We start from the raw sequence: 15,340 nt of genomic DNA on the forward strand, positions 1-15,340 counted from the left end.
AGCTAAGTGCTTAGCAGTTAACTGAAAGGACAAGCTGCTTAGCAGGAAAAAAAAGTGGCACTTCGATTTCATCCTGATTTAGCACTGGTATGGTGCTGTAGCATAAGCATTGGTCAACAAGGCCAGATTGAACAGCAAGGTCAGTGGTTCAAAGTCACCAGTTACTCCTCAGAAACCCTAGAGAGGGTCCCTATGAGTCTGAACTGACTTGACTGTACTTAACAACAATAGCCTACATGAAGGAGAAGGTTATATCATTTTCAATATGTAAACATTTAGTCAATTTTGACAGTTTGGCCAAGTATTTTTAGGATGAGGGAGGACACCCAAATTTCCTAGTTCAAGTTCTTACACTGATTGAAATTAATCAAAATCCCCAGATCTATGACTAATAAGAATTAACATGAAACTTCAGATGTGCTATGTATCCTTAAAAATAATTGTGTTACCCAAGCAGAATGTGGGACCCTATCCAGAGAAACAGCAGCACCAGAGACGGAGACAGAGATGAGGACATGAAACAGTGAGCAGCTGAGGACTGAGTGCTGGCAGCCAGGAGGTAGGCTTCCAGAATGTGCCCTTTGGTTATTTAAATTATTATATATTCCTGATTGTTCTTGTGTATACCCCCAAAAAAAACAAATACACACACACACAAACATAACAAAACAAAACAAAAAACAGTGGGAATGGAAGCAAATACTGGTGAATGATGATGCACAGAGGAGATTTTCATATTGCAATGAAACAATGGTGTAAAGTTGATGTGCTCCCATGCAGACTATCACTCAGTTCTCAATAAAAAAAAAAAAAAAAGAAGAATTGTGTTACCTAAGTGAAAATGCCCATCAGTTTGGTACCAGTAGTAATGTGATGACATTATTATGATTTTATAACTTAAAAAAAAAAAAAAACCTAGCTGTTAATACCAACCCCTTTAAGCCATCCATACACTAGTGTTGAAAAACAATAACATCTCACCTGGGACAATGCTAGAGAAGGAAACACTTGAGACTCGCTGGAAGAGATAATCGTCCTTATCATAGCCTGTGACCTTAAGAAAGAAAGCTTCGTTTGGTGGAATGAAGTCGGAAATATTCCATAAGCCATAAGGCTTTTGATCTGGGTAATATTTAACAGGCATAGTCTTAAGAGGTCTGCCTGAGATACTCAGAAGTTCAAGACGATCTACTCTAGCTGGAACAGAAATTCCAGAAGTATTCAACAGCACATAAGTAGGTATTCCTACAAAATGAGAGATTTTATTATTTACAAGTAACAGGCAATTGAGTTTCTATATCAAATAAATATTTCCATTTTAATAGCAGACAAGTACCATAATGATAACTACACTACCAGCTGTGGACAAACAGAATCTTATGTACATAAAAGAGAACTTATCCAGTATCCAAGAAACTTGGGGAATCTTGTGCAATTATTCTTATAGTATTTTGACTACGGATAGATGTCAAAATAATCACAATTGTGATTGTTTTGTTATATGGTGCTTGATTACATGGATATTTTTAAAGATTCATTATTTGTACACTCTTTTAGAAACTAAATCCATAAAAATAAAAAGAATAACCAGAAAAAAATTTCAGGATCACAGGAGGCTTGAACTTATTTTCTAGCAATAAAGCTATTACTCTTCATTCATAAAAAAATAAGAAGGATAAGCTTTAAAAATCAGAAAAAAAAATTTAGCTTTAAACATGTTGCAACACATTATATCTTTAATTTTATCAACTATAGTCACATGCACTATCTCTTTTCTCACCAAGATAACAAAACAAATTGTACATTTAATAAGAAAGACTCATAGTCTAAGTCAATGGTTCTCAAATATAGTAAGTATGGAAATAAAGTAAAGAGTTTATTAAAATGCATATGCCTGGGCCCAATCTTCTACAATTGGTTCAGGAAATCTTGATGGGGCCTGGCGGTGGTGGTGGTTATGTGCTGTGGAGTCGGTTCCAACGCAAAGCGACCCTGTATAGGTTTTCTGAGGCTGTAAATCTTTATGGGAGCAGAAAGCCTCATCTTTAGCCTACAGAATAGCTGGTAGTTTCGAACTGCTCACTTTGAGGTTCACAGCCCGATTCATAACCATTCCACTGCCAGAGCTCCTTTTGGTGGGCCTAGGATTCTTAATTTATAGATTCTATTTTCCTGAGTCTGACATCATTGCTTTTAGAACCAGACTTTGAGAAACACTGACTAGGTGAAGACAGCAATCATTTTAAAAGTAAAGATGTTATGTTTCCCAATTTTATGGCATATAGAAAATCATAAAATAACTGAAAGACCAAGAAATATTCTTGATTTAGATACTGAATATGCCAATATAAGTAATGTGTACATACAAACCTTGCACTGGTCTGCTGACTGTTTTTTTGAAGTCCAGGGTGGGCTTTCGGGAAAAGCCAGCTCGGAAATCAATAGTACTGAGACCAGTAATGCGAACAGAATGCCTTCCACTGCTCGAAGTCTGAAAATGTTCAATGAGAAGCACAGTCAGCAACTGATTCACCACTAACCAGGGGGAACTAAAGAGTGGACTGATATCCAAAAATTAAAGCTTCTGAGTCTGTGTTATGAACTTAACTATGATTCCATATTTTAGGTAGAACTTTTGCAATATTCCACATATCCCATGGGTATTTCTCCAACAAACAGTTCAGAAGTGAATTCTTGCCTTCCATGCATTAGACACAGGTTTGATTTCCTAGCCAATATACTCCATGCACAGCCTCCAGTTGTCTTTCTGTAAAGATTTGTATTTTTTATTATGCAAAACAAGTTTTAGAAGAGTTCCCAGACTGAGACAGACAAGGAAGAAAGGTCTGGTGACCTACTTCCAAAATTCAGCCAATAAAATGCCTATGAAACAACATGGTTCAATACATGGGCATGGGGTAGGCATGCATAAAGAGCCAACTTGATGCCAGCTAACAATATCAAGCATTGTGTGAAGTCCCTGGTGGTGCAAATGGTTAACACTCTTGTCCACTAACCAAAAGGTTGGAGGTACAACTTCACCCAAAGACATCTTGGAAATAAGGTCTGGTCATCTTTTTCCAAAAAATCAGCCTCACCCTATGGAGGACAGATTTACTCTGACACACACAGGAGACCAACTTGAAGGGAACTGGTAAGCATTCCATGACCAATAGTAAAAGATAAAGATATTTAGCTCTTTGTGAGTAGAATTGAAATAAACCTGAAAAAGCCCCATGAGTACACGGATCATTGCTTTATTCGCTGTCAGGCACATGATTAGCAATCCATTGATGAAATGATTGAATGACTACATCTTCTCCTGCTAGCAGCAACTCAGTTCATTTCTGGAAAGAGTTATCTTTCCAATACTTTTGGTTTTGCCTTTTTCTTTGTTTCTAGGAAAATTCAGCCAAGACTTGACCACTGTCCAGAATTTCTTCCACTGGCTTCCTCAGCTCAGCATTTCCCGGCCAAGGTACTAGGCACTCAAGACATATATGTAAGTAAAACTTGGTCCTCGCCCTCTAAGAGAGGGTGGAGAACCTTTTTTTTTTCTGCCAAAATTCCTAACATTATTCATGGGCCATATAAAATTATCAACTTAAAAATTAGCCTGCTATATTTGGTCAAACATTTAATTAACTCACCCCTAATGTGATTGATGGCTGAAACTGCAGTAGTTTTGGCAGGACCAGACCAAATGATTTTGCAGGCCTTATATGGTCTGAGGGTTGGACATTTCCCACCCCTACTACAAGAGATCATTGCCAATGAGGGAAATAGATAACTATAACCTTTTATTATTGTACAGTAAATGCAATTATAAAGGAATGATAGAAATACATAAAAGGTATTATTTATTTCAAGACACTCTGGAGGGCGTTGAACTTTCAGCCTTTCAGTTAACAATTAAACATTTTAACTGTTTGCACTCCTATGAAGATGGCAAAAGCCAGGAAACAGAAAAACAAGGAGGGAAAGTATTAACACAAACAGAATATATATTTTATGCAAGGCTAAATCTTTTACATAAATTACCATTTCTAATAATCACAAATTTTTTATGAGGCTGTTGTTGCTGTTGTTAGGTGCCATCGAGTCAGTACCGACTCATAGCGATTCTATGCACAACAAAACAAAACACTGCCTGGTCCTGTGCCAACCTCACAATCATTGCTACACGTGAATCCATCGCTGCCGCCACTGTGCCAATCCATCCTATTGGGGGTATTCCTCTTTTCCTTTGACCCTCCACTTTACCAAGCATGATATCCTTCTCCAGGGATATCCCTCCTGATAGTATGTCCAAAGTATGAGAGATGAAGTCTGGCCATCCTGGATTCCAAGGAGCACTCTGGCTGTACTTCTTCCAACACAAATTTGTTTTGGCAGTCCATGGTACTTTTAATATTCTCCTCTAACACCATAATTCAAATGCATTAATTCTTCTATGGTCTTCCTTATTCACCGTCCAACTTTCTCATGCATATGAAGTTATTGACAATAGCATGGCTCAGGTCAGGTGCACCTTAGTCCTCAAGCTGACATCTTTGCTCTTGAACACTTTAAAAAGATTTTGTGCAGCAGATTTGCCTAGTGCAATACATTGTTTGATTTCTTGACTGCTGCTTCTGTAAGTGTTGATGATTAATCTGAACAAGATGAAGTCCATGACAACTTCAATCTTTCCTCCATTGACATGGAGGTTGTTTATTGGTCTAGTAGTGAGGATTTCTCTTTTCTTTACATTGAGATGCAACCCATACCAAAGGCTGTGGTCTTTGATCTTCATCAGTAAGTATTTTAAGTCCCCTTCATGAGGTAGTACTATTATTGTGGAGTCCTAGTGTGGCACTGTGGGCTAATGCACAGGACTGTACAGTCAGTGTGAACCACAAGGTCAGCAGTTCAAGTTCACCAGGCACTCCTTGGAAACCCTAAACAAGGTTGCTATGAGTTGGAACCAACCCAATGACACTTTAAACGCCAACAACACTATTATTATAACGAGCTGTGGTAGCATAGTGGATTACAAGTTGGGCAGCTAACCACACAGTCAACAGTTAGAATTTACCAGCTGCTCTGGGGGAGAAAGATGAGACTCTCTGCTCCAGTAAAGATTTATAACTTCAGAAACCCCATACTGGATCGCTATGAGTTGGAACCAACTAAACAGCACACAACGACCACCATCACTATTATTATCCTCATTTCACATATCAGAGAGGTTAAGTAACTTGCCCATGGTCACATATATCATTAGTAGCAAAACTGAGCTATAAACTCAGACACTGAGCCTCTAGAAACCACACTCTACCAACTACCCCATGCTTTTCTTATGATGGTCTCAATGACTTTGTGCTGGTTCAGTAAAGATTGATAACACTGCACTGCTCTATGTCAGTAGGAGAGTAATACAGAGCTCTTGGGGCTGTCCACAGGAGAGAAGCTGAGACAGTATGGGAAGAAAAGAAGGGGGTTGGTGAGAAAAGAATGAAGGGCATGAGGTGGTTCAAGACATGAACCCAAATCTACAAATAAATCTACTAAACACATAAAATGTTTGTTTTTAAGCCTGTCTTCAGTGACAATTGTGAAGGATTGAGTTTTCTTTGCATCAAAAAATAAAAGTCAAGGAGATGATAAGAAATTAAGCCTTCAGGATATGCTGGGGGAAGGCTTTGAACTCTCACAAGTGACAGACCTGGTGGGACTGGAGGAAGACTAAAGGACATGAAAGAAGAGGAAAAAATATTATAAAGGCTAACTCTGTATCTGGATCAACTAGAGACTCTGCTGTCCTTTCCCTTCCAAATTATAATAGCCACCTGGTATCATTCTATATATCTAATATGTAGATAGAGGTCAAAATCACCACTTTAGCTACATTTTCTATTTAGCCTGTTGTAGCATGTATATTCAATCTTTGAGTTATATTAAAATAAGAACGTTGTTGTTAAGTGCCCTCAAGTCAGTCCTGACTCATAGTGTGTTTCTAAGGAGTGACTGATGAGTTTGAACCCTGAAGAGAAAAGGGCATTGTACTCACAAATTCAAGGTCCTTGGTTAACATTTTATTTAACAATCATACTCACTGCCTTATTATCTTCATATACTATAATGTTTTTCCAAAAAGATTGACTGTATTGTTCTCTTTGACCATTGATGAAAATTTTAAATTAATGGAATGGTTCTTAACATTATTCGTTATGGAATCATATCCTTAACCTGATAAGTCTAGCTCTATTAATCTATAACGCATCTTTCTGCTCTCTTAGTATGGCACTATATTGATGTTGTATACTAGTTCTACTCTGTAATACATGAAGTCACCATCAATCCAAATTAACTCAATGGCAACTACCAACAACAGCCAACAACAGCTCCCTACAAAACAAAAAGTCAGTAACCGGACAGCAGTAATAGAGAGAACAGTAAGGCATGCAATCCTTCACCACAGAACATCTGGAAGGTTAAAGTTTCACATAACCACCATATTCCGTGCGGTTCTGTTGTTGTGAAGAGGCAAATTTAACAGTAGGGGATTGTCTTAGAACATAACAGGACATTTTCTAGACCCTACACAGTACGCAAGGTTTGTAGGGACAGACTCTGAGAGTTAATATTTTTAAAAATCTATTAATACATTTAGAAGTGTTCATAAACAGCTGCCTTGGTGTTGAGGTTTTTGTGTGCTCTGGAGTCAGTTCCAACTCATAGCGATCCATAGTGTTTTCAAGGAGTACCTAGTGTATTTGAACCTCCAATCTTTCAGTTAGCAGTCCAGTGATTATCCTACAGTGCTACACCAGGACTCTGCATTTGGAGTGTCATTTTGGTCAAGTGTAGAAGGATCTAAGCTAGGAATCTGAGTTAGGATCTAAGTGTGGGCTGAGTTGAGGCAAAGCCAGCATTTGGCAAAGATAATATGGGAAACTTTGACCCATAAAAAATAAACAACAAACAACCCCCCCACACACAAAAGTTAAAGAAAAGAATGAGCAGAGTGGACAAGAGTGTAGGTTACTGAAGTGGAGTAAGTCTACCAGGAATGAAGGAGCAGGACAGGCTGAAACACCATGAGGCAAGCACCATGGAGAGCTCCAAGGGAATTTAGCAGCTCCTAGATCTCAGCTTAGATCTCCCATGGATCTGAAATCTTAATTAGGTGTCTTTGTAGGATAAATACTAAATCTTAGGTCAACTCCACTGCATATGGGTCTATTTCTGAATATGGATGAAGGCCTATTAAGTATTTCTCGATATTGAAAGGTTGTTTCTTTTTTTTTCAGGGTAATAACTATCCCTTATTTGTCGCCCACAAAATATTAACCAACAAGCACTTGTTGTGTGCCATTGAATAGGTTCCAACTCATAATGACCTTATATAGATCTTCCGAGGTTGTAAATCTTTATGGGAACAGAAAGCTTCATTTATCTCTCCCAGTTTTAATATTCCATTAAATGGTCAATAAGTTGCACACAAAAGGAGATCTGCACTCAGAGAAAGTAAAGATACAGTTTACAAGATACATTAATGGTAAAATAATTATTCTTCTATTCAACAGAGGAATAATTACTTTTACTATTAATATATCAGAATTGTTTGTGTGTTTTACTTACATCTCACTTAATTAAGACAGTGTTGTTGATAAAGGCTGATAAGTCAGTACCAACTCAGTGACCATGTATAGCAATTCTAAGAATAAATCTTTGCAGGTCCAGAAAACCTCATCTTTCTCCCACAGAGTGGCTGGTGGGCTTGAACTTCTGACCTTGTGGTTCTCAGGCCAGGGATAATCATACAGAGCCACTGCATTCCCTAATTAAGACAATGTAGCTGTTAAGTGCTGACCAGTTGATACTGACTCTGTATAGGATTTTCAAGGTTGTAATCTTTGGGAGAGCATAAAGCCTCCTCTTTCTCCTGAGAAGCAACTGGTAGGCTCAAAACACCAAACTTGTGGTTTGAAGTCCAATGCTTATCCTAGAGAGCCATCATGCTTTCCTAATTAAGATCATAGGGACTATTATTTTTTCTCATTTTACTTTGACTAATCAAGGTTAAGTAATTTCCCCAAAAATCTAATAATTAGTAAGTGTGTATCTTGAATTCAAATGAATGTGCAATTCTTTGTAAAGTATTTGTTCTGAAATAATGCAACATGCTTTACAAATTTAAGAATATGATAGTTTTCAGTCAACTATTTATTAAATAAACACCTACTGTAGATTAGGCATTGTGCTAGACATGAAGCTATAACAATTATTTGTTATTGTTGTTAAGAGTTGGTTCCGACTCATAGTGACCCTGCACAGGGTTTCAGAAACTGTAAATCTTTGCTGGAGCAGAAAGCCTCATCTCATCTTTCTCCCACGGAATGGCTGGTAGTTTCAAACTCCTGACCTTGAGGTTAGCAGCCCAATTCGTAACCACTATGCTATCAGCGATCCATAACAATTATAGTTAGATATAAATACCATCAGTTTATTAGGCATTTTATGTCTGAAGAAATGTGAGAAGAAAAATGTACCCTGTGCATAGAATAAATTCTATTTAAATATATACATATACATAAGACATATTTATATATGAAAGTATACAAGTAGATTTTTTAAAAATGGAAGCATTCCATTTGGTTGGCAGGCCAAAACAACTGGGAAAATTTCCAGGAAAAATCTGCTATAACACATTCCATTGACCCAAAACACTGAATTAATACCACACCTAACCATTTAAATAACACACCTGGTGTAGTCTGCAGACTTATTGAAGCAAGTTACCATGTGAGAATAATTGGAAGTCAGCATAATCATCTTCTTGGTGGTCCTCTGCAGTCTCAAGACTGATTTAATTATGACTCCTAATCAACTTTTTGCCACTCAAAACTACTCTTATTCTGTAGAAAATACATTAGAATCTGGCAACCAACATAACTATCTAATACCAAAATAAATCTACTGGTATCAGAACCTCAGTGTAATCACGTGGTTGGGTACATCCCCGTCTCCACTTAGGAGATTATCTTAGGACAGTTTATCCAAATTTACTTAATGGAAACATACCCCAGGAAATGTGTTAGGTTATATGATCAGACTGATAATCCTAGGCTAATAAAAAACACTTTGCACCACTGGATGCTCCTATTAATTTCGTTGCCAGGGCTTTCTTCCCTTAAGGAGCAAAGGATACATTTTGGCACAAGTTTATCTGTGGTTATAGTTAAATAGTCTATGTATAGATAGAGCTGCCTAAATGGAAAATTCATAATGCTTCTCAGAAATAAGATCCATGATTTGCAGCTTCCCTACAAATGGAAATTCTGGAACATAAAATTACCTTCTCTTTAGTTTTTAATAAAATGTTATGTTCTTTTCAGTTACTTCTTTTAAGCACATTTTTACCAGCATAAGATGCAAGCAAAATATTTGAGTCATTTATATGAACTATGCAGATGAATTGACTCATTTTTATTCTGTTTAGTGGAAGTGCCCCTAATCACAGCAAAACACTTCTCAGAGGGAAACAGCAGAAGAAAAGAAACAGCCTTTGTCACAATTTTAAATTGTGGCCACATTACTTAAGTGTTCTGTGTCAATACATCAGCTATAAACTAATTATACCAATTCTCCTGCCTGTTTCCCTAATGACCAACAGAATAAATATATTATTTTTTATTCACAAATATTTATACAGCTCCTTCCCAGGCACTGTTGTTGTTGTTGTTGTTGCTAAATGCTGTTGAGTCAGTTCCCACTCATAGAGACTCTGTATAGGGTTTCCAAAGAGCAGCTAGTGGACTTGAACCACCGACCTTGTAGTCAGCAGGCCAGTTTTTATCCTACAGTGCCACACCAGGACTCCACTGTAGCATATATTAACCTGGTTTTATATTGTTGTTGTTAAGTGCCATGCAGTCGGTTCTGACTCATTGTTCTTGTTGTTGTTAAATGTCCTTGAGTTAGTCCGACCCAAAGTGACCCTGTATGAAGTTTTCAAGGAACAGCTGGTGAGCTTGAACCACTAACCTTGCAGATCAAGCCAGCTTTGCAGTCCAATCTTTTAACCCACAGTGCCACAACAGGACTCTCTCCCAGTTATAACCACCCTGTATAAGGTTTCCAAGGAGCAACTGGTGGGTTTGAACTGCAGACCTAATGGTTTGCAGTCCAGTGCTGATCCTACAGTGCCACACCACACCAAGACTCCTAGATTAAGATAGGGAAATAAAATACACTTATTTAATAATAAATGTGAAATAAGATAAGAAAAAATAAAGGAGTAAGTGATCCAAGCCAAAAAGAAGGTGCAAAAAAAGAAAAAGACTGCAATACAAAGTTAAAGGGAAACTAGAATATTTCAGATGGAAAAATCAAGAAAGATGATGAAAATGTTGCCATTCGAGCCGGATCTTCAGGGATAGTTACAACTCACACAGAGAGGAAGGGCATTCCACGCAGCAGGGACAGCTTGGAGCAAGAGACTGTGGTGAGGAAAGAGGTGAGCAACAGAACAAAATCATATTTGTCTACAGTGTAAAGTCACATGATGGACGATAACTAGAAAGATTAGTTGAATCTGGTGATCCTTGAAGGCCATATTAAGTCAGATAGATAGTTCCTCATACTTGGGATAAAAAATTGCTGTGTGAAGCATTACAAAAAAATTTCATTATTTATCCCAGTGATAGAGCAGACATTTTCCAAATAGCAGAGTGCAAGGAGATAGCACCATGGATAGACTATCTAATCTCAGACATTTTTCTTCTTGAGAAAGAGCACATATAAAGATATACCATTCACTGGCCAGCCAAAAGGGAGACCTAAAATTAGCAGCAATATTTATAGCAGTTGATTACGCTCAATTTCTCTTGCATCAACTTGATACATTCTTTGGGTTTTTGATATAGCAAAAAATAAGTGTATTTTTATTTTTTATTTTGTCGCTGTTGAGAATATGCACAGCAATACATACACTAATTCAACAGTTTCTACATGAAAAATTTAGTCATGATCACATTTTTGAGTTGTGCAACCATTCTCACCTTCCTGGTGTGGCGCTGTGGGTTAATGCGCCAGACTGCAAAACCATTTGAACTGCAAGGTCGGTGGTTCAAGCTCACCAGATGCTCCTCGGAAACCCTACACATGGTCGCTATGGGTCAGAACCAATTCGACACCACTTCACAACAACAACCTCTAAGTTGTTCCTTTCTGTTGACACAAATCCACTGCCCTTTAAGGTTCCTATCTAATTTTTTGAGTTGTCATTGTCAGTTTGATCCCATACATTGTTTGTTAAGTGCCTTTGAGTCAGTTCCAAGTCATCTTGATGCTGTATACAGTTTACTAGGAGTGGCTGGTGAGTTTGAACCACCACTGTCCTGTGCTTATCCTAGTTCTTAAAATAGCATGAATTTCAAGGCAGACCTGCTTTTACTAGTTAAGCTAAACTACTGTTCACTTTTAAGATGACTTCAGGGGATATTTTTGGTTTAAGGGTTAAAGATTATCTCAGGGCCATAGTTTCAGAGTTCACCTTTATGGTTCCCAAAAGTCCGTGAGAATTTGAAATTCTAGTCTGCATATTCCCCCTTTTGATCAGGATTCTTCTACAGAATCTTTGATAGATATTCAGTAATGGTAGCTGGGCACCGTCCACTTCTTGTCTCATGGCAAAGAAAGCTGTTGTATGTAGAAACAATTAACCACATAGTCTATCTTCTCCTATTCCTAACTCTCCTTCCTCTTTTTCTGTAGATGAATAGAAACCAATTGTTGTGCCTTAGATAGTTGCTTGCAAACTTTTAAGAGTCCAGGTTGTTATTGTTGTTGTTAAGTGCTGTCGAGTCGGTTCCGACTCATAGCGACCCTTGAAAACAGTGTTTCCAAGGCTGTAAATCTTTACGGGAGCAGAACGTCTCATCTTTCTCCCACGGAATAGCTGGTCATTTCAAACTGATGACCTTGCAATTAGCAGCCCGATTCATAACCACTACACTACCAGAGCTCCTCTACACAGCAAATAGGAGGTAACACTGAAGAAATAAACCCATTATTGGGCCAATTAACTGGAATATCCCATGAAACCATGACCCTAAACCTCCAAACCAAGAAACTAAATTCCATGAGGTGTTGTATGTAAGCAACTTCTGCAGTCACTCTTTTAAAGTTGTTTTTGTAAATATACCTATCACACAATTTTTGCCAATTCAACTTTTTACAGATGTACAACTTATTGGCAGCAGTCACCATCATGAGCTATGTAACCCTACTCTTTATCAATGCAATTTTTCCATTACCATACTCAGAGTTCTCTTCAGATTCTATACATCTTTTAACTATTCTATAAACCCCAAAATTCTAAAAGCCTATAAATTCTATAAACCTTTTAACTATTAGTTTTAAGTGGCACTGAAATGTTTTTACTTGTTTTTTACTAATTATTATCAATTGTACTCTAGACAATGAAGTAATATCAGAACCGGAGGCCATTTTGATGAGGATTAGATATAAACCTATGATAATGTGATAATAGATACTCTGTCTTTTTATTGTTTCCTTAATTATAGGTGACTGAGGTTAGAGTTTTATCCAAAGGGAGTTCCCATCACCTCATCACCTTATTGTCTTTCTCTTCACTCACAGACTAATTCTCAGTGCTTCCTTTCTAATTAACAATTAAACTATGTCTAGTGCCTATTAAGAATGCAACACAGAACATGGCTATGAGCATTTTTAATAAAAGTTTATTAAATGGATGACTTAATGAATAGGTGTGTTAGGCTCATGGTAGAACAACAAACTATATCTCCGCGAGGCAGTAGGAAACGCTAGAGGAAATACCACAGGTAGCAATTTAAATTGTCTGGAACTTAGTTCAAATATTCCACAATAAACAATAAGAACTAATGGCATCACTTGCGAATATTTCAGCATCAATAATAAGTAAATTAATGTCAATGTTCAGAAACCAAGAGCAAATTGCTACAGTGGAGTTACTAGGTTAGACAATGCTGGTTTAGTCATGCTTAGACTAAAATAATTTGGGGATTAAACAAATTCAGTACTTCTTATTCACCTTCCTACTATACAGAGTTTCTATGAATTGGAATTGACTTGACAGTACTTAACAACAAAAACTATGATCAGATAACATTAGTCATATTTTAGACAAGCTGATCAACATAACCGTCAAATCATGTCTGTCCACATTTCGTTAAAATATAACAACAAAAATACTTCCTCCTAACCAATCGAATACACTATGCAAATATTAATCACCTACAATGTGCATGGAATTGAGTGAAAAAAAAAAACAGGCAGATGGAACTATGAGGGACCTTCAAAAAGTTGGTAGAAAAATTCTGTTACCTTTCTATTTCGTTTTCCATGAAAACTTTGAAGTCTCTTTATATTTCTGGTTCTTTTATTAGGAAATAATCAGATTTTCTTTCATATTACCGCTTTTTCTATTGGTGTTAAGTATCAGGGAGTTGGTTCTGATTCATAGAGAATCTGTATAGGGTTTTCCAAGGACTGGTTAGTGGTTTTAAACTGATGACAGTTCAATGCTTATCAAACAGCTCCACACCAGAACTCCTATTACCTCTGTACCCACACCGTTATTCCTTATTATTCACCTCAAAAACTAAAAAAATCACATTATAGTTTCTACTTTCCCTACTGCTTGTGAGAATAAATAACTCATATTCTAATAGCTTTCATTCTTTGACCTGGGAATATTATCGTAGGCATTTTTAAAAACAAAAATTTAAAAAAAAGTTTTGTTTGCTTTAAAAAAAAAAATTATTTCAATTTGATTAGTGTGGCATCGATAGCTTTCACTTCAAGCCATCAAAACTTAGCACAACCAAATTCATGTGATAAAGAAATATCCTACAAATACGCTATGTGCACTGCTTTTTATGAAAAGTGTTCTTCATGACTGTAAGAGCATACATAAATAAACTATTGTATACACTTCATAAAACACACCACCACCAAAAACAGAGTAATAAATACATTTTTCTACGTTAACAGTACCTTCACTGTCCACATTCCAGCTTCTGGCTCTTTTACATTCACCACCTTGGCAGAATTATGGATATTTAAGAGCTCATTCAAGCCAAATCCCTTTTTTATCAGCTTTCCTGAAAGACATAAAGGACACAAGCATAATATTTCTCCCAGCTAGGCATAGTAGTTAATTTAACATTACATAAATCTAAGAGCAGGATCAGATTTCAAATGAAACAGAAGCATTTTTTACTCAAGTGTGCTGTAAACTGACCTGAAGAATTATTGTTTTCTATCCCAGGGATCAAAATAAGGACACTGTATTTCTATTACAAATTACCTGGTAGACATGAATGCCCAGAGTTCAAAATGTTGTTTTATTTATACCTAAATTGTACTTGATTTTAAGGTTTCCAGGCACTGGAATTGAAGCAACAGATTCCCAATTGGTATGCAGATTTGATCTTTAAATGAGAATTTCCATTGGCAGACTGCTCATCTTTCTGAAGCCAGTCTAGATAACAATTACTACGGCTTCTGAGAATTATGTGCTTTCACCAGAGGCATGTAGATTAAACAGATGGCAAACAGAATAAACCAGAGTAAATGACTTTTCTGGAGATCATTCAGGATATTATTAACATGAGGGCCTTGAGTATATCTTTGCACCGAGTACAAAACCTTACCAGTTTTCCACCATGCACACAGATTGTCTTTTAAGTGGCATAATAATAACAAAAGGAGGAGGTGTATCCAAGTAACATTATACCATCTCCTGCTGACCTGACCTTTATCTAAACTATCTAATAGTTGAGAGTTGTGGAGGAAGAAAAGCAAATTTGGAATTTAGCCATGGTTTGGTTATTCATTATACCCTTGGCTATTTTATGCACTATTTTTTAATTGATATAAACAAATCAGTTATAACAATTCCATGTTTACATTACTAATTTTACAATCGTATATTCAATGACCTTTTAAAGGGATGGAAACATAATACATTGGATACAGATACTTTTACTATCCAGGTAGTAGGAAAAACAAATATCTTCCCGGGGAGTACAGACTTTATTCGAGTGGAATGCTGCATCAATGTTGTTGTTTTTGTGTCTTTGAGTCAGTTCCAACTCACAGCTACCCTGTATAAGGTTTCCGAGGAGCAACTGGACAGATTGAACTGTTGATCTTGCAGTTCAAACCAACCTTGTGGTCCATTGCTTATCCTATAGCATCATACCCTGACTCCATTTTTAAACATAAATCTGTAGAAGTTTTAAGAAAAAGTTTTGTTTGCTTTAAAAAAAAAAAATAAATAAAA

The 15,340-nt window shown here is 36.9% G+C and overlaps 1 protein-coding gene across 1 annotated transcript in view; it reads right to left on the minus strand.

The window, feature by feature from the left end:
- The window catches only part of HMCN1 (hemicentin 1), a 665,929-nt gene that overhangs the window by 386,610 nt on the left and 263,979 nt on the right, over nucleotides 1-15,340 (minus strand). Inside the window, exons 6-8 of the mRNA XM_006872707.1 lie at nucleotides 14,050-14,156; nucleotides 2,371-2,491; nucleotides 982-1,245 (exon numbers count right to left, since the gene is read on the minus strand). Of these exons, the coding sequence (XP_006872769.1) occupies nucleotides 982-1,245; nucleotides 2,371-2,491; nucleotides 14,050-14,156 (492 nt within the window). The remainder of the gene's footprint in view (nucleotides 1-981; nucleotides 1,246-2,370; nucleotides 2,492-14,049; nucleotides 14,157-15,340) is intronic.

Source organism: Chrysochloris asiatica, unplaced genomic scaffold (genome assembly GCF_000296735.1).
Source record: "Chrysochloris asiatica unplaced genomic scaffold, ChrAsi1.0 scaffold00210, whole genome shotgun sequence".
NCBI lineage: Eukaryota > Metazoa > Chordata > Mammalia > Afrosoricida > Chrysochloridae > Chrysochloris > Chrysochloris asiatica.